This window comes from Pogonomyrmex barbatus, unplaced genomic scaffold (genome assembly GCF_055798465.1).
Source record: "Pogonomyrmex barbatus isolate J1 unplaced genomic scaffold, ASM5579846v1 scaffold18, whole genome shotgun sequence".
Lineage (NCBI taxonomy): Eukaryota > Metazoa > Arthropoda > Insecta > Hymenoptera > Formicidae > Pogonomyrmex > Pogonomyrmex barbatus.
Window position 1 is genome coordinate 2,711,002 of NW_028297114.1, and position 21,029 is coordinate 2,732,030.

The 21,029-nt window shown below is 41.7% G+C and overlaps 1 protein-coding gene across 3 annotated transcripts in view; it reads right to left on the reverse strand.

Moving 5' to 3' along the window:
* Positions 1-21,029, reverse strand: part of LOC105426733 (inactivation no afterpotential D) — a 94,260-nt gene that overhangs the window by 46,355 nt on the left and 26,876 nt on the right. For all 3 annotated transcript variants that reach the window (XM_089075020.1, XM_089075019.1, XM_089075018.1), the window contains exons 6-7: positions 5,951-6,093; positions 4,206-4,549 (exon numbers count right to left, since the gene is read on the reverse strand). In XM_089075020.1, coding sequence (XP_088931146.1) covers positions 4,206-4,549; positions 5,951-6,093 — 487 coding nt within the window. The remainder of the gene's footprint in view (positions 1-4,205; positions 4,550-5,950; positions 6,094-21,029) is intronic.

Consider the following 21,029-nt stretch of genomic DNA (forward strand, 5'->3'; position numbering starts at 1 on the left):
ATAAACTACGATGTTTCTTTAATCCTTCGATCGATAAAACTCACAATTTATCCGAAATCAATAGAACAGCAATCAGAATGTACTAATCTCCACTCGCAATATTAGTTAGATCATTAAATTTGATTGGTTCTCTAGAATTCTCGTCCATGTGGCCACAATTAATAAGCTATTTAATATTAACGTTCCGATTTCCGATAGCTCTTACAGGACGCTTACAATGGCCCGTAATTTCCGGCGAATCGCGACCAAGATTCCCGATCAATTTTTCATCGTTTACCTCCTCGGGTATCCCGATATCGCGGTATTGTCGAAAAATTAATGAAATTTAATCGCGCCAGGATCTGCCTCCCTTCATAAAGCACTCCAGTAGCGCGATATCGCGGGGAGGGAGGGGGGGGGGACGTTTATTGTGCGGCATAATCCCTTCATTTCCGGACGTTTTGAAATATGCGGAGGAAAGACGAAGGAGTTGCAAGCGAGTAGTCGAGAAATAGCTGTTGCCTGCTATCGGGAGGGAAAGTTTTGAAATTTGCCAGCTCGAGTGCGTCCCGCCGCGTTCCAATTTACGCGCGTCAGACAATCGGCCGAGGTTAATTAAAGCTTTTTTTTTTCTTACCCGTCTAACGCGGCGGCCGTTCCGCGGATCAACAGAGACGCGAGCGTATCGGTTTCGTTAAAGCGCGAATCCGATGAATTTTTTATGATTCGATAATTGCCCCGTGCAAACAAGGGCCGTCGCGGAACGGTGAACAAGAACTGGAACGCGGACCGAAAATAACCACCGGTGTTCCTGTCGGACTACCCGACTTCCGGTTCTCCCGCGGACCGGAACGAGAGCCGCGTCGAGAAACAGGGAGAGAGACAGAGCCGAGGGTGATTTACATTGCGGGTGTCGTGCAAACGCGTGCCAGCGGCGTGTACGCGCGCGCGCGTGCGTGTGTGTGAATATGTGTCTGTGTGTGTGAATGCTCACACCGACGACCAGGGATTAAATACGCGGCCGGACGAGCGCGTTTATCGAATTGCGAAGATAGAAATTCGTTCAGAAGAGACGCGCGTTACTCCGTACTCGAGTCACGTCAACGTCGTTAAAGACCGCCGGCAGGATGTTCTTCGAGGCGAACTTCGTATATCCGATAATCGTTCCTCGTAGCCCGAAATTAGTTTTGGGATAAGTAGTAAAGCCCGTCGGAAGTTCCGTTTCTGACGTAGCGACGTTGAGAGTACTTTTCCTTGTCACAAAAGCTGCAGGGGAACCCGATAATCAATCGCGGTTATCAGGCCGAATGTACTACATCGTCGGTCTTTCTTATTCTTCTAAGAGATACGATTTCAATTCGACAACGACGCTTTCTTGTAATCTATTTAGATAAATAGTTAATAATTTTTAAGTGCGAAGAGTCAATCATACGTGTTCTCTCCTATTGTAAGCATCAAGATATCTTTTTAGAATGACAAAGATATTTTGAAAGACACGATTTTACTTCACAATTTTGTACATTTTAATGTATTTAAATAAATAAATTAACAATTTTAAAGTATGACCACCATTGACACCTTTAAAATGTAAAGAGTCGTATACGTTTCCTTTTATTAAGCATAAGATATATTCTTAAAATATGGCGAAGATATTTTGCAAGATTTGCAGCTTTAACATTTGCAACTTAAATTACATATGATATTAATAATTTCCTTAACTAGAAATCACTATTAATAATGTACGAGACAACTTCGTTATTGTGACTGATAAAACGATTGATAAAACATTGGAGCTATTAACAATCGGTCTAATATCTACCAGGAATCGGAAAAAATATACCGCGAGCATCGGTAACGCGCAATAATGTAATCGGCAATAAAGTTTTACGATCGATCTTACCGCCGACTCTCATTGACAACGCCAATGAGAGGAAGTTTTCTCGTCTATAATCCTATTCTTACTTCAATGTCGCGGGAAAGCCACCGACCTCCCACCAATCGGATACGACACTTGCTTAATGGCACAAGGAAAATAAATGTTGAGACAGATGCGCGCGATCGAAACGCCTTCAAGACTTTCCGATATGAAATCGTCTTTGATATCAAACAAAATCTTCGGTATGTAATAATGTAAAATATTAAAATACTCGATGGCAAATTTAAATTTTAACCGCGAGTCTTTAACGTTCTTTTACGAGCTAAATAAATATTAGAAATTTCGCTTTCATAAATTTTTTAGTAATTGTCGCGATTTTCTTCCTCGAACCGGAAAAGTATCAAATGACGATTAATACCGGGTCATACTTCGATTTCAACCTGAAACTCCGGTTTGTACTAAATTCCAATTAAATTCTCGTTATTTCTTTTTATGTATACGAGCTCTCTCTTTCTCTCTCGCTCTCGCTCTCACGCCGCCGACGTACCGTGTGTAAACTTTGAGCAACGGCGAAAAAGCCGTTAATTCGTAAAAACCGTTTTTCCATTTTCGTCGGATAAAATTGATTGCGCGGCAACATTGAAAGCGCACAGGAAGCACACACAAGGATCTAATACGGAACGGGGGAAGTGTCAATTTGTTACGATTAAATGTTCCATCGAAATGGCATCGCCGCGGGGATAAACGGTTCTACAGTTTCTCGCCGGTAATGGACGATAAATTTTAAAGATCACGCAAACCTTGCCTGCAGAGAACCGGTATTGCCCGGAGGGCGTCAGCGAAACTCTTTACCGATAATTCTATTTCCGTCGCAGCCGCCGCTTGTTCCTATTATCGCGCCCGAAGCCCGAAGGATGGAGATAGGAGGAAGACGGCGGATGCCCAATTTATCTACGATTGAAAAAAAAAAAAAAAAAAAAAACCGCCTCGGTCTAGGTATATCGAATGCCGAGGAAGAATCAAGAAAAATAGCCACCGACATTCGGCGACCGATCGAAAACTCCCTCGGAAATCGATAACTTCTACGAAACTACCAAACTACTAAATTAATTATTTAAAATTGCTTTTCGGGATATATTTAATAAATAATAAATTTAAGTACGCTCGACTAACATATTATATGTTAATTCAATATGTTTATTCTTTATAATTAATGAATGTAATTAATAACGTACACTAATAACATGTTTTTGATCGTTTGGCAACAATAATATTTATAAATAAATAATATTTCAATAAAATTATTAAATTAAATATTCTGTCTGTAGAGGCATTCATTGTTTCTAATTAAATTTCTAAAAGTATTATTCGAGCAAGTGAGAAACTGCGAGTAGGAAGATCCCAGATATTAATTCTCTTAAGTACTCAAAATTAATAATAATATTTCGTAGAAAAATACTGCTCAGTGTCCGCGACATCCGACGTCGCAGATACAAGATAAATATTATTGCCTCGAGATGCTGGCGAAGCTGTACCAATAATTCTATTTCCATCATAGCCGGTGTTCCTATTATCGCGGCGAAAGGCAAAAAGAAGATAAAAAAGAAGGGGGCGCGCCCATGGAAGGGTGTCCAAATGAGGCCAATTATGCCGGGGCTATCGCTCGGGATTTTATCGGTGTGACACCACTCGAGTAGTTTCAACGCAAATATTTCTTTCGGGATGAAGCACCCTCGAGAACGAGGGAGATGCGGGGGGCTCGTCATATAAGGCGATCTCGAGCCTGAAAGCCCGAGCTATGAGCTACACGATAAAATAAGAAGGCTGTTGAGGGAGAAGCGTGCTTATTAAGAGCCAATGAAGAACATCCTTTTACGTGAAGAAATATTCAGCACAATAGAGGGAAGATCCAAGGAGCTTTCATTCGAGCAAAGGGGAGAGAACAAAAGGGCACAACTGCTGAAACGCGAAGATACAGAAAATGATCACGAGAAAGGGTATCAATATAATTATTCACGGTTGATTATAAACGAGAAATTACTGGACGAGATTTTTCTTCTTTTTTTTTCTTAACATCCCTTAGATTCTTGAGTAATTGAGATGTCGAAAAAAATCTCTGGTTAAATTTTTAATAAATGTCACAAATGCACAATTGTTCTATGATTCGACTATGAATCTTGACACGAGTCGTCAAGTTCCAGATAATCGGTAATGATGGCATTATAAATAACGTCATAGAAACCTTTTCCTTTATTAAAAAAATAAAAAAAAAAAGAAAAAAAAGAAAAAAAAAGTTCAAGGAGTGGAGAGAAGGCAAGATAGAGGATGAGGAAAAAGAACGGCGACTCACCACCATGTCAGAGCCACTCTTGGAGGCGTCGCTGACGGCGGAGGGGCTCCTTTCGATAACGAGGCCTCTAGGTATCGGTGTCGAGGTCGGCGTGGGTGTTGGCGTATGCGTGGGAGTCGGGGTCGCCGCCGAAGTGGTGCTGGCCGGTTGGCTTGACTTCGGAGTCGGTCCCGGTGTAACGACGGTGGACGACGCTGACACCGATTGATCCTTGTCGGAGCTTGTCTGGTTGTTCCCAGTACCGGCAACGCCGCCGTCGTCGATGATGGACGACGCTGCTCCTGCGGCCGCTGTCGAACTCGAACCACCGGACAATTCATCCGTTGGCAAAGAGCCCCCAACGTCTGTCAACAACAAGCACACACGATTCCGTACGTTATTTAGTCCTTTCGCACTGTGACGTTTCACATCGATACTCCGATGAGAAACGATGTAACTGCAAAACTGCAGCTTCTCAGAAAAGTTACTCAAGGCAAAATTCTTCCCGCCAACTATTAAATATTCATAAACCGACAAAACTGTTTTAGCACTGAAAATATGTAAGAAAGATATTTACAGTCACGTCTTAGATTAGTGTATAATAATTCTTTTTTACTTCTACATATAAGATTCCAAGTAGGCTTACTGTCAATCAATTATGTGCCGTTATTAATGGACTTGCGACATAGCCAAAGCTAAAGCTATATATATTCTCTCTAATATTTCCTCCCTAATATTAATCAATTTAATGATATCAAAAAAAAAAAAATCCCTAGAAAAGATATATAAGAATAGAAGTATATCTTATTGATGAAAAATGTTTTCCTCATCTCTCTAAGGAAAAACATTAATTACGATAGAAATAAAATAATGAATAGAAACTGTGTAGATTAGAAGTGTAATACTTTTTCCGAGAACTAATAAAACAATATTAAAAAAAATTAGAAATGATAAAAGACAAAAATTTATAATACTTTTATTGCCGTCGATGTATCATCTCTCTAATTACATATCGAACTAGAAACTCAAGATAATTTAGCTATCGAAGAAGTCTACGGAACACACAGTCGTGAACTTCCTTTGATCTTTCTGATAATTAATATTCTTTCTGAGAGTTAGTTTTAGCACACAAATTTTCAAAAATTAATGAATGAAAAGATATGGGAGACGCTCATCATGAAAAAGTTAATGCACGCGAATTTCGAATTAACTTTTGTTAATAAATGTATAAAATTCGATTGAAAAAAATAATAAAAGTTAACATTGGTAAAGTGATATTCTCTCACGAAGCAACTACGTTATTCGCACCGTGTACACGCATGGACAATCTAGCACGAGTTTGCTGTTCCATATGCAACAATCCGGCCAGAAAAAAAGTTAGTGAAACTAATTTAACTCTCCACAGCGTGAGAAATTCAACGAAAATCAACATTTATGCTAGCCTAGACAATGTTGCATCGCCGAGGCCGTATTATAATTGCCCCGGACAGTTTCTTGTAACATGCAAGAGGCATCGTTCGTTCAAATTGCAAGGATGTAGTACGCAATTTTTCTCGAAAAATAAAGAGGAATAAATTTAGATCCACGACGGTGCGTTTAGAATTTAGTCTAAATGTTCCAACAGTAAAATTAATCCATTACACTCGGGCTCGCGACAATTATGCCGCGCGGCATCATCATCATCTTTGCAAATCGAACGCGGGGATCTCATCTCCCGGCGTAAACGGATTCCGCTCGCAGCGTGCAATTACGCAGATTGTAATTACCTTGGGCGTTTCTTGCTACAACTAGCTCAACCAGACCACGGGCCTTCTGAAGAATCGAGATCGCCTGATCATGGGAGATGTTCGAGTCTAGGGGCTGGCCATCGATCGCCAATATCTGATCTCCCTCTAACAGTCGACCGTCGCTGAAACAGAAATGCATTTAATTCGACGTGTGCGCTCGAGAGGGGCGCTCGATTATCACTCGTGAAACATGAATCACGGGATAAATAAAACAGACTGCTGAGTGAATAGTGAATTTCGCATTCAGGCGACAAGGCAGGCACGAAATGGCGTACGCGTTACGCGCGGGGGCAATATTGTTTGCCATTGACATTTCCGGCCGTCGCACGCGCGTCCGCTTTATGCATTTCGAATCGGGTCGGCTAAATAATCAGGAGACGATCAATAATCAACTTATCTAATAACGCGATATGAATACGCTATGCAAATAGCAGGCGGCTCGCTCGGAGGCCGCTATAATTAGATTGCTCCGCGGGGGTAGGAGGGTGCGCTCGTCGACCACGCATTATCAGATCGTAGCCGATTTTTATCCGTTCCGGGGACAAGAGAGAACGGTCCATTACGAAACTTCGACGCGCTCGTAATCTCCCGGTGTTTATCACCGCGGCATAATTAATTCTCGTCCGTTTTAAGATTCTTTAACGACGCGCCGTTAAACCTCCCGCTTTACACGGATAATATTGAGCAAAAATACCGCAGCCACCCCTGCGCCATTCGTGAATGACACCGCGAACGACGAAAAACTGATACGGACGATACCTAGAATTTTATCCACCGTTATCTCGCGTATTTATGCACAGCGCGGATTATCGTGTTTGTAACATCGCCGGCTCGAGATTTCGTTGTCACGTGCGGAACAAGACGATGCGCTCTGGTAAACTGTATCGTGAAATCCCTCCCGATTCCCCTTCCGACTATGACGATTAAATTTTCAATAAAATCGCCAGTGTCTCGCATCGCGAAAATTCCTGTGACGTACACGGTAACCGGATAATTCACTTGATGCTAACTCGATTTATCATGCAGCCCCTTGCAGTTTCCTTTTTCGAGAATATAATTCACAATTTACATCACAGAGAATAAAATTATATATATATATATATATATATATATATATATATATAAGATATGTAATATGTATATGGTATATATATATATATATATATATATAGAATGAATACAGATTCGATTTCCATTGAATTATCTGTAGAATACAAAAATTTTTATTATTCGAGAAAGATGAAACCTTACGGGTATATACATTGTATGTCCATTCAAGAAAAATAGATAGAACGAAGGATACAATAGATTGCCATAATGCCGTGATATTTCGTGCCGAAAGTGGCTCTCGTCGTTCCCGTAGTCGTGGCCGCCAAGATAGCGACGTTATCGATATCGCTGAAGTGGAACAAGCCAGGGGTGGTCGTACGGGTGTCCGCAATCTGTCTGAGAAATCCGCACGACAATACGGCGAACGAAGGACGGAGATGGTACGATAAGGGACTTTTGACAAGCGGCGAGCTCCGATATCCGACTAATTAAATTTCTCGACAACGATCTTGGACGGGCACGAAGTAACTGTTCGCTCGCGAGGTACGTCGTCCCATAAGTTCTGCGTAATTAAACCTGTTTGAGGCTTCACAAAGCGCACGAGAAATGCCACTTTATCCTCTACATCATGGATACGTGGAAGCTGAAATAAGAAGCGCGATAGCCGCTTGAATAGGAGGCAACGCTCGGGCGGGAAGTAAAAAGGACTTGTCCAATTTAATTTAAGGAGCGCAAGTGGAAATTCTACCTTTCGACTGCCTTAAAGCTGAAATTCGCGGATCGTTGAAGCGATATACTAGGTATTCCGTACGGAAATAGAGCGAAGCGTTTTATTTCCTAGTTTTCTCTCGTGCAGACAAGATAAAAATAAAATTCCTCGCAAGTAAGGAATTGTATCAGACGACAAAACAATCGACTACGTATCGAGCTGAAAATTACCTGAAACACTTTTGCGCTTGCGTCGAGTGTAACGATAAAATAAAATTACCGATAGATTAACGCTTAATCACCTCGCGCAAATAACGGGGGAAAAAAATCTGAGAAATAATTGGAAGGAGATATATCGCATAGCGGGAATCGCAGGGATCTCGGTGGAATGCAATAAGGATTTCTCATCGTGATAACGCTATCGGAAACATCGTTATGTCCGTTATTGCTTCCACATCGTCATCATTTATCGAGTGGGGCATTCTCCGCGACATTTGGCATGGCACGCAAAGCTACACACTACGGGCCGGCATTAAATGGCACGATGGTGGTCACGTTACTCAATTTCCGTCAAACAGAATTTCGATGCCTGTGCTGTCGCTAATGATACTAGTCGGTCGGTCGCTCTGGTCACGGTAATTCACGTCTCGATTTTCCGCGCGGCTCGGCGGCCGACGAGATCCGGAGGTCCTGCGAGGACATAATGACGTAACGGATCTGACAACGCCGCGTTCTCGAAAACAAAAACTTTTGGGAGATTATCTCAAATCGCTGACTTCAAGATACTCGGGATACCAATCTTATTGTTCGTTTCGTATTCCGTCCCTTCTCGTTAAATTATGAATCACTTTGTCATCCATTGTCTTAAACGCGTATAAAAACCATGTGTATATTCTTCCCAGCATGGAACAATGTTATCGGTTCGTACAAATACAAATCGAGACTTAACGTTCGAGAAATAAATTTACTTGGGATTAAATTGCTTCCGCGTACGCGGATGTAACTGCGGAAAAATTGTAAAGAAATAAATATCTTTGATGGCAAAAGAGAAGCGAAGGACAATCATACAGATAAAATAGAATCAGAAAACTATTACGAGAATAGAATGTAGACCGACGTTGCTTGCAGGAATCGTGGCGGTAATAAATAATCGAAGGATAGAGTAATAACAATAAGGGCAACGGAAGCACCAATGTAATACAGAAAATGTGTAAAGTTCGTAAAATAGAAACCTTTATAACGCGCATAAACTCGTTAAAATGAAGATAACAGAGAGAGAGAGAGAGAGAGAGAGAGAGAGAGAGAGAGAGAGAGAGAGAGAGAGAGAGAGAGAGAGAGAGAGAGAGAGAGAGAGAGAGAGAGAGAGAGAGAGAGAGAGAGAGCGGCGAAAACACGAGTCACGGCAGTTGATTATATTATAGTTGATGATTTGATTAATATAATCATGCTATGCTACACTTTGGAGACTCGAAGGAAGGGTGGATGAAAAGTCATCGCCGCGCCGCGATGGCGATATAAAATAAAAATTTCCGCGCGTGGCGCGCGAGATATGAGGTAAAAACTGAAATGTATATATATAAGGATCGAATTAATGCAAGGGACAGCAGCGGCAGAATATGCGGCGGACTGGCGTCCAGAAACAAGCATAGGAACGACGGTGCTCTTCCCAGCGGTATTCCAGTGTCCTGTAAATTATGAATGAGACGAGTCCTGCGCGAGCCCGTGTGTGTACCGAGCTTTCAGATTACTCTCGCAGCGCTTCAAAGTATACGAGGGTGGATAGTGTGTAAGGGGTAGTCGCGAGCAAGAGGGACCATGGTGCTCGTCGACGCAGAGGCAAACACTGGCAGCGGCGAGGGGAGGCGAGGGTCTTTCAAAGCCGTCTCTTAACATACACGGGAGGAGCGAGCAACCGGATATAGCGTCGTAAAATAAAAACTCATTCCTGCCGCGCTTCCGTCCGTTTATCGCGCATTCTAGTGCCACCCCGGCTGAATCGAAGTAACATCGAGACGAGCGATGTGAAGAGCTAAGAGCCCGTGGCTCTTAGCTCTTCGGTTTAACGCTCAACAAAAACGTCTCTCCCGTCTCTTCTCTTCTCTTTCGTCGAATCACATAAATGTTGTACTTGACACAAGGACGCCTTTTTGGATCGTCCGCCTGGAGTGCTGGCACTCCATACTCTGATCGGGCTCCGGGAAAATTTAAGATCCAACACAGGACGTCTAACTATCCATTGTTCCTATGCCGCGATATAGTTACGCGGCTGTCTGGCACACTAAACTTTCGCCGAATTTCCAAACTGTTAGAGAACAGCTCGGCTCACACTTTGTATGAAACCCGGCCATTATGCAAAATCGCCCACGTAAATTCTGCGGGAACTGCAAGTGCTACAAGATAATTACGTAACTAGCTCAGAGACGTAATTTATACTCTACGTAAATAATACTGACAAACAACAGCTGTACGCCAGAAAGGCGACCCTCCCCTTCCCCGCTACTTTTTATCTTCACCGGTGATCGCGCGTGCAGAAACGCGCAAATGTGTTTTATTCAAAGAAAAAAAGGAATCATTCTCTTTTTTTTTTCTCGTTAGTAAAAGGAACCTTTTGTATCTCGTTTCATTATTCTACCGGCCCGCAGGAAGACAAGAAGTTCTTGTTTTGGCTCTGTACTGATTGCAGTTAGTAGATTCAAGTGCATCGTGTTAGTTATTTATTCTTCAATCTGCAGACCGTCCGATCTGCTTGCGAGCGCTTGTAAAGCGCGTGATCGATACTATCTCTATCCATTGAAAACAGAGCTTATAGCTGTGTACGTATAGGACGCAAAGATAATCTGAAATATATTCAAACCAGCGCCAACAGCCAGCAATGATTAGAGTGGCCTCGATTTAAATGTTGCCTCGTCTCTCTTCGAAGAAACAGATTTATCAATCTGATTGGACAATTGTTTCGAAAACTTTCATTATAACATCGTTTATAAAGTATTTGAGTCCCCATCCCCCCTCCTCTCTCTCTCTCTCTCTCTCTCTCTCTCTCTCTTTCTCTCTCTCTCCCCGGGTGCGTTTCGATTTGATTTGAAATTGCAAATGTTATTAGTCCGATGACCATCACTAATTGCAGAATACAGCCGGACTGCAAACACGAAAACGGAACGAGGTGGATTGTGTTTGACAAGTAATTAAGCTCTACGCCGTGACTGCAGTGGAAGTAATTTGTAAGAAATACTCTGGCAGATTACACTCTAATGCACTTCATGCATCTAAACAAAGTGTACTCTCGTTTGAAATTTAATTAATAATCCCGTAACTTTTAATACAATAACGCGAAGACGAGTAATCTTTCTCGATTGAAATATACGGCGCCGTGTACGAACGTATAATACGCGCAAAAAATAACGCGCAGAAAACACGATACGCTGGATAATGAGAACGTAAATGCCGCGTAAAAATTCCGAGTGGAAAAAATTCAAAGGAAATAAAATTTTGCGTTTCGGAGCGGCAAAAATTAATGCGAGTGTTCCGCACAAAGGAGATCCTCGATCCGTCTTTCGTTTTAGCTATGTATATTCCCGACTACCTTTATTTATATATATATATATGGCATCGCACTTATCGATTCGAAGTATGTTGTCCTACCACACAGCGTCTCTCACCACTTAGGAACAGGGGAGGCAGAAAACTTCCGCCCCTATTGTTTTCAGTAGTGCCGACGAGAGTATCTCCCTCTCGTCGGATTCAGACGCCGCCTCCCCGGGATATCTCGCTGAAACTTTTAGAACGTATCAAGATATAAAACGTCCCTCTCGGCTTAAGGGGAAGACCGCGATCCGCGTCTTTGCAAGTCAAAATACCAGTCTCAATTTCTCACGCGCGCGCGAGGACATACATCACGCGAGGAGTGTGCGTACGCTCTTGTAACAATGACGCCGACGGCGTTTCAATGGCCGAAGGTGGCCGGGGCGGTGTCTCCGTGAAAAATCACCCCGTCTGCATTCGCGACATCCGTACTCGAGGATTGAATACAGCCGAGACTCGAGATTTCGAATTCGATCCGATCCGATCCGATCGGATACGTCTTCGTTCCGAAGGTACGGCCCCTCTGTGATAGCTGTAATTGACTCGACGAAGAGGCGCGCGAAGAGAGAGATGACGTGAGTTGTGAGAAATGACGATGTGGCAAACAAAGTACATAACCCGGATGATCGAGTGACATGTATTGCGAAATTGATTTTTTCCGAAAAAAGAGTGAATCGCCGGCGTTCTACTCAACTACTCAAGCTGCATGAATGAAACTGGCTTTTCATGAAAAAGCAATATTATACGTGTATCTGGTTTACGCGCAGTACATTTGTTACATGTACTATATATTATTTTGCCAATGCCAGAACAAACTATCGATATCGCGATATATGGACCCGCGATATCCGATAAGTGTCTCAATATTTCGCGGAATTCTCTTTGCCCGCACAAAGTATATGGATAAGTATACGTTTCGTATTTGATGAAACACAGATACACGGAGAGACCATCGAAGAACTCCCATCTTTTTTTCTTCTTTTTTTTTTGTTTGTTTGTTTTCTCTCACTGACAGGTTGTGTACTCCGAATTAGTGGTTAAGCCAGGGGGTGGATAAGCCGAAGATTTTTGGTAGATTGACGCGCAGGGCTTACACAGTGTTGGTCCAGTCACTAGGTTAATCTTCCTTTCCCTCTCTTTTGTGCGACTCCAAAAAAGTTTTGTGCCGTTGGAAGCCGTCGCTGCAAGTGAAACGAATGCACGATAGCAGGTCAGCGCGATTCGACGAGGTCGAATCCGAGAAAATGTAGCAAACTCTTGAGCATGCAAATTTTTTTGGTCTTGCGATTAGCGATTAAAACATTGTCGAACATCAAACACAGCGCAGCGCTCCTTAAGTTTTACTTGGAAAAACTTAATTAATAAGTTGATAATTATCAAGCCTTTGAAGAAAAGATAGAAACTGCAGAGAAAGCGAATAAAATTGTTACTTCCCACTTACAACTTACTTAAGAACGTTGAATGCGCGATAGGTGCGTGCGACCAAACCAATTCACAATGACTATCTTACAGCTCTATTGTCGACCACACCCTCGCGCTCAAAGTACTTAAAACTCCCCGTTCCCCCGGAATTACAGGTTCTTACATCTAAAACGGTTTCCGCGCTACTTACCAGGCGCATAAGAATGCACACTAAAAATAGCAACTAAAAAATAGCGGTCGACTCAGCCTCGCCCACTCGCGGACACTCCGCCCGGACACGATCGAATAATTTCGCACTTACCGCAGCGGAACATGCGGTTAATCGGAGAGAGTCCATAATGAATATAGACCTGATGAATATAGCCTCCTCGTATCCCGATATGCCCGATGAAGTTGCATTAACTCAAACTCCGCGCACCGTGTTGAGATAAGTAAATCCTAACTCGGGTAACTGAGACACGCTGAAGCGCCGCTATATGCTATCTTGCGGCCAGATAAATTAAACCGTTGCCAAGTCATACATTGTTTCGGAAAGGATTCTCTCTCTCTCTCTCTCTCTCTCTCTCTCTCTCTCTCTCTCTCTCTCTCTCCTCGGGATTCGATCAGAAAACGATAGGAAATGCTAATTAAGATCTGAATTTCCTGGAACGTGACAACTCGATTAAACGCACTCGCAACGTGACTCTCTCTCATTAGCGTCTAATTGGCTATTCAAAACCTTCTCTCTTATGCGTGAAATTATTACGTACATCAAGAGAGCATTATCTCATTACGGATTTAGGTTACTCGATATATATTTACGTGGCCTCTAATGTACATATATTGTCGTCACGATATTATCCGACATGATCAAAGCGCCGAGCTAAGTTGCTTGACGAGGGTACTTCGTCTAATCTCTATAATTCACCGTAGAAGCGCCGGGCGAGAGACTCATTTAGATTAATCGATGCTCAATTTAATGAATTGGAGAAGTTTCCAGCGGTGGACAAGTCGTCACCCCTTGACTTTAATCCGTCGCGATATTATAACATTTTCTTCCTTCTTGCCTATTTTTAACGACGGTTTATACAGTTAAAATAACTCTAACGAATTTTCTAAACAAATGAAAAAAAAAAAAAAAAGAATCGCTCTTCAATCATCGTTCGGAAATGGAAAAAAAAGAAGAACGTCCGCAAGTAACTAACCATTTGCATGAGCAAATACGCCAGGCGCATATATGACGGAGGACGGGAGGAAAAAAGCAATTCATTAAACAAAACCGCCGGTAGCGCTTTGTAAAAAAAAAAAAAAAAAAAAAAAAGAAAAAAAAAGAAAAAAAAAGAAAAATAGTAGAATAACAGAAATGTTTACGGAAGATGACGAGAAGTTGGATGAATGCGCGCACACGCAAAACCAAGTGCAATTAATCTAATTAAAGGCCGCGCCGTACGTCCTGAAAACAAAACGGGCGAGACCCCGGCGAATAATCCCGGGCATGGATGCACGCAGATCGGTAGACGATATCATAGTAGGCGACCTATATCATTTAAATTCCGTTCGCGAAATGCCGCAAAGTCGAAGGAAAAAAAAAAAGAGAGAGAGAGAGAAGGAAGAGAGGCCGCGTAAATTGCCCGTGTCGCGAATGCGGGATGCGAGATAGAGAGGGCAGAGATTACGGACAGGAATAATGCGCCCCCTCAGTTCACCCTGGCGAGCCGATATCCTGGACGAGGGCGATCCATCATTTATTGCGAATTGAAGTGACACCGCGTACTCCAACGTTTATTCTGCTGCTCCACTGCAAACTGTCCTTAATCTACGAAAGTGCCTCCTCATCCATTTCAAGCAGACCCCGAATTATGTGACACGCCGCTTAATCTTTCGTCCTCTCACTTCGAAAATGTGAAGTGAAAAAAGAAATAAGCCTTTATTGCCTCTGAATTTAGCGTTTTTTTTTTTTTTTCGCTCGCTTGTTTTCCTTTTAAGACGTTCCAGTTCCACCCCAATTTAAATAACAAATTCTTTGGTAAATGTAAAGTCAATTTCTCCTTAGCGAAAATGTCAAGACGAAAACGGCTTCGCCGTTAAGCGTTACGTTAATTAATTATCCCGAACGAATTTATTTGCTGCAATTTCATCTATTTGTAAAAAAAAAAAAAAAACATGGTTGAGGTAACTTGATGCTTTATGGATGCCAATTTTCGTGAAAATAAAAATTGAAAACTTTTATGGATCGCTGCCAGAACCAGTTAAAAATAATGATTACACAAACACAAGTTTAAAAAGAATAATAGAAAGATATGACGGCAGATTAGTTTTCAATCCTTTCAATTAATCTTTTCAAATGAAAATAATATTTGGCTTAAAATGTGATTGATATTAAAGAATTTTGCACAGTAGAAAACATCCAGACAAAAAGCGCGCGATTGAACGTAAAAATCCGGCGTGTGACGAGATCGAAAAGTGGTGCGTCCAGATAAAAGACCAGTAACGGGCACACTGCCAACAGGATGTCAATATTTATGGAGCAAACAACATTTATCAATAACGATTTTTCCTAACGTCATGTTAAATTCTCCAATTGATAACTCGGAAGAATTCAAATGTTACGGTCATTTTCCTATTCCAACTCAGGCAAAATCGAGTAATCGCATTTATTTCAAACATCGCTATTTGCCTGGTGAGCGAAAGTCTTTCTACAACAAAATACTTTTTAAACAAATTTATAATCGAATAATCTTTTTATATAATTGCATAAGAGGCTAATTTCGTTTTTGTAATCACTCGAAAAATTCTGGAAATATTTCCAGATTTTTTGGAGAAAACGTTCTATTTCCATGATGTTTGTAATTATATTTTTTATTACGTAACATTTTCGCGGAATTATAAAAAAAAAAAATATTGTCAACAATATACATTACAGTCATTCATTTACACTTGATCTGGATTGGATCAAATAGTATTAGATTTATCACACTAATTAAAGCGGGAAACGGAATCGAATCGCGCGACGACGTTATGGTAATGACGGCGTTTCCATATCAAAGGTGAATATTTTATCTTTCCGCAGCGGTGAGCGACTCGCCGCGACCGTGCCATATAATTTATAGAGGACATGGATTTTCCGACGAGCACAATTCCTTATAGGAATATTCATGTGGTCGGTCGGTCAGTCGTCCGCCGCACACGCGAGAACAAAACAGCGCGATCGCCACGAAAATTACAGACCGTTATTATTAGAAAATGGAGGTGCGTCTGCAATTTTCATTTTGCAAATGAAATGATAACTGGCTGTAAAATAACACACGTCGCCGGTACGCTCTCGCAATTTCCGCCCCGCGATACGTCGGGATCGCTATTTCATTTTGAAACGACACGCCTGACAACGTCTCGTCCCTTACAAAGCGGGTCGGGGATATTATATATATATATATATATATATATATACAACAATATTAAAATTTCTCCAAACATTTACCAGACGAATACCACGCCTCGCAACAGTTTCAACGGGAAATTCCGCGTATTATCGTTATACAAATTCTGCGCGTTTATCGTGACACAGATTGAAAAATTTGGCAAAATTACGCGTCCGATGATCCTCGATAAGAACCTCAATTTAGATTAATACACACTGATAAGATTTCTACTATATAATACGCAATTCAAAATACAATGCCTGTCTCGTTATATAATAAATCACCGCTAATCTTTTTATAATTGCATTATTTAATGAGTGACTAAACGTTAAATATGTGGAAGAGAGCGGATAATAAATTTATGAATTTTCACGCGAAATTTTTAATGAGTACATTTATTATAATTTATAAATCAATCGATCATACCTATGTGTAATATTCATATCGGTGTAAATCGGTTGAATTTTTCGTTTACATTCATCGATGAAAAAACGCCTGTGGGTGTCCGATGGTGATTGCTCAGTCACCAGAATTACCGCCAGTTTCGTTTTAGTGTTGCGCATTTGTGTAAAATAATTTTGTGTCAGATACAATTTGTGGATCCTACTGCAAATTCGAACGAATGTCAACTCATTAATTAAAATCAAACAAATCGACGTATTGTGGATCGTCCGTAGTGCGTGCCATTTTCATAAATATGCGATGAGGTATTAAATTCGATACAGAGATGTGTTAAATTCGATGGGTACGTGCGAGCATCGCCGTGTTAAAAAGCGAACGAGCGAACGAACGTTACAATATTTATTCGGCGCATAAATTTCCGAAAATGCATATAAATGCGACGGTTACAACACCATTACGATGCACCAATAACAATTTCCTAGCGCCATTTGCGTATGTAACGAAGGCTAGCACAAATGAGAATTCGGATCGGGGATTTTGTAGCACTTATGATCACTTAAAATTCGTAACTATTTCTGGGCACATATTAAAGAATCAAAAAAAATAGGAAAAAGACATTATAAAGATATTAATCTCGTTTAATTAATCCTAAATAAAATATAGATAATAGTATAATTTCATATAAAATATAATTAAAAATAATAATCGTCGAGATAATTAAGATTTTGTTTTCTTTTATCGACAATCGTAATTATTTTCTAAATGTTTAATATTATTAACAAAACGATGCGGGAATAATTCCATGTTGTATTCCCGCTTTAATAGAAGCAGGGATAACCATTTTGACAAATTTCCAGACAGCGCTTCGAAATTTCACCGTGACCATTTTGTTGCGAAAGAGCGTGACACGACGAGAGCGTGAAAAATAACGTAATAGGAATCACATTCGTATCTCGCGTGCGTAATTTATATCGCCTGGCAAATGCGGGGATCGATATTACTACTAGGAGGCTCTGTGTTATTATTGCGATGGGAAAATATTGCGAATGTATAACGTATGTATCGCGTATTATTAAATGGCATCTCGACATGATATCGAATCTAACGTCGCTCTTTTTTTTTTTTTTCGCTGGACCGACACCGATTGCGGGCCCGACATCGCGAATGACGGACGCGGTTTATCGAGCGATTGTTCGATATTCCGGACGGGTGATTCGTCATCGTTCCGCACGCACGCCTTCAGCAAGCACGAGTGGAGGCACTCGACGCATACGTGTACATTGTATCAACGTCGCCTGGCAAAATCCATCTCTCTTTCTCTCTTCTCTCTCTCTCTCTCTCTCTCTCGCCGTTTTTGTCCGAAACGCATGATGGAAGCGCGTAACGAGTCATCTCCTGCACTTTCTGCTACCCATTTCCGCTTTTCGCCGCTTCCCTCTAATCCGAACGAGACGCACGCAGGAAAAGCTACACATAGAGCTGCCTCGCTCCTGGCACGTAGCCGCGGGGACGATAAAGCGACTCCTTTCACGATGAGGGAAAGGAGTGACGTTTCCCCGCAGGGAGAAGATCCATCCCCTCCCCCCTCCCCTGCCGGTCGGAGTTCTCGCCCTTCCGAGCGTGCATTCGAAGCGCGACGGGATTACTCGCGCCGGAAATATCGAGATAAACGAGATATCGTCGTTACATCTCGTATTCCCATCGCGGCCGTGTCACGAACATTTCTCTTACCCTCTCTCTCCCTCTGCGTGTCTATCTCTATATCAGTCTCTCTCTCTCTCTCTCTCTCCCCCCTTCTTTCTCCATCGCGTCTATATTCGACCATTATCGCCATGCCATCAATTCCGTCGGAATTAATCGCCGACGTTGAGCGAATCGCTTCGTGCCGCAGGTTATTGTTGTTGCAGCAACCTGACGTCATTAACGAACCACAAATGGAGTAATCAATGCAAAGATGGGGAGGTATGTGCGCGCGCGAGTATCACGCGAGTATCACGAGACGTTGTGCGGTGACATAGCACGGTAAGTGCTATGTCGATGTCTCCCTCGCAACGTTGAGACGTTGCTGGTTCTGTTCTAAATCGCGCACCCCGATCACCCCCTGCCTCATCGCCCCCTGCAGTTTCATTTCCACATAAATGTAAATGTAACGCGAAAAGATTCCAGGCTTTTGAAAGCTCCTTAAAAGTATCCCTCCGACTACGAATCTCTCTCTCTCTCTCTCTCTCTCTCTCTCTCTCTCTCTCTCTCTCTCTCTCTCTCTCTCTCTCTCTCTCTCTCTCTCTCTCTCTCTCTCTCTCTCTCTCTTTCAAAGCCGGACTCCGCCCTGAAACGAACGGTTTTTATAAGGAGGAGCACCGAGTATCTCTGCATCAATACTAAGAAATGGATTTTTAGTATCCCCTCGAGAGCGAATATAACGTACTTTACGCCAGAATAATCCATAGCTGCGCTCTACGCAGACAGGTTTCCTCGCCATTTCCACAGATTAGATTATATCGAGTAAAAACAGGAGGAGTAAAATTGTTCTCTTCCTAAGGAGAGAATTTCGAGAATCATCACTGTTTCAGTTCGAAATTCAATCGGGTGAAATATATTCGATCGTGGGAGATTGAAAAATTAAAGAGGAACGACGATCGCGATACACCACCGACATTATTGGCTTAATAGTAGAATAAATGCAATAACTAATGATTATTATAAATTGAGAAAATAATTAGCGTAATTAATTTCATATCGAAGATAATCGAATTAAAAAGCAATGTTGAACCGTTAGTTACAACGGCGGTAATGACGCGATTAATCAATAGCAAACAAGAGCAATTATCGCGAGAATAGAGAAACGCTGGCGCATATAAAGCGAGATAAGTGCCGCGGTTGCGCGTATGATAATTCACATTAGGTCGACAATATCGGAGAATTATTGCTACGACACGACGGGCTTTGAATTAAACATTAAACACAATCGCAATCTGCATATATGTTAATAATCGTTTTCGCGTCACCTCAGGAATTCCATACTTATTTGACGTTACATCACAGAGCCGGAGACGCGTCCCGCCCCGTCGTCCCGATTTTTTTATAAAACTCTACGACGAATAATAATTAGACAGGAAGCGATCGCGCAGGGATGGACGTAATCTATCGCGTTAAAATGAATTCCACTCGCGACGCGATAATCGAAGAACAGAAGTTATTTTCATAGCGCGACCGATATATCCTCGAAGCGTGGAGGGCGATAAAAAAAAAAACTGCATAAGCATAGCGCAGCTCGTTAAAAGCGGCACGGCTTTCTCCACGGATCATTTATCAAAATTAACGACCGCTCGGCTCGTCATCAGTCTATCTAGTCTGATGCAGACTTTTTTTCATGCATCTTCGGCAGTTATTATGCAGCGGACTTTTGACTTCGATGCACTTCATTGTTCGAGATATAAAAACACACGTCCTTTTTTTCGATAAATAAAATCAAATTTTCCCATCTATCGTTGAATTAAGTTACGTTTAATTTTACTCACTCAAAGCTCACTTTAAAGGAATGCCTTGAGATTTTTAATGGGGTGCGTATTTTATATATTAGATATATTAAAATGTTATTTTTCTTTTATTAATACGTTCATAGAACAAAAAGTAACGCACAAAAATTACTTGGAAAAGACGGAAATGAACGCAAAGCTATATTATCGAAGAAAAAATATTATTCTTTTCCAAGGGAAATATCCGTCTTTCTCCTCTTTAGACCTTTCTTGAAAGTATAATTTCCACTATGAAACCGATATTCCACCATCATCCTTGCATCAGACACATACAGAGGATTACGTTTCAAACATGTGGCAGTTTTGAATAATAGATTTCCCGAGTTACTTTCAAGCGAAAGACTGCCATTTTTCCGGCGGAAACTGAGTTATGAAGTGCCTACATTTTTCACCAATATCGCTTTGTCCGAAAAATCACACTTTTATTCTCCAAAATTACTTCGTATCCAAAGGTCTACTTTCCCTCTCTCCCGCACATTTGCCTTATAAAAAATTAAGACAATCTTCACAACATTGTACAATATATGAAAGCTACCCATATGAATTTCGTCGACCTTTGTTATAAATAAAAAGACTCAAAGTACGGAAAATCGAGGGAAAATCTAAGGGCTTACAAAATAACTTCCCCCCCCCCCCTCTCTCTCTCTCTCTCTCTCTCTCTCTCTCTCTCTCTCTCTTTCCCTTTCTCTCTGGCATTCTTTTACCGTAGTAAATCCGCTGCATTTCTATTCTTCTTTTTTGCACCCTTCGCAACTGAGCAATCGAACGATACGCCCGTCGAGCGGTCCGTCCTCCAGTGACCCATCCAACCCTCCTGCATTCTTAACAATCACGAGGGACCGTACCTCCCTCCGGCGTGAATGCGCGGCACGCTCGCGTTTCTCCAGATTATACGTCGATATCGCGTATCGGGGTCATTCCGTCCTCCCGTCATCGGTCGTCGCGATCTAATCCGGCTACACT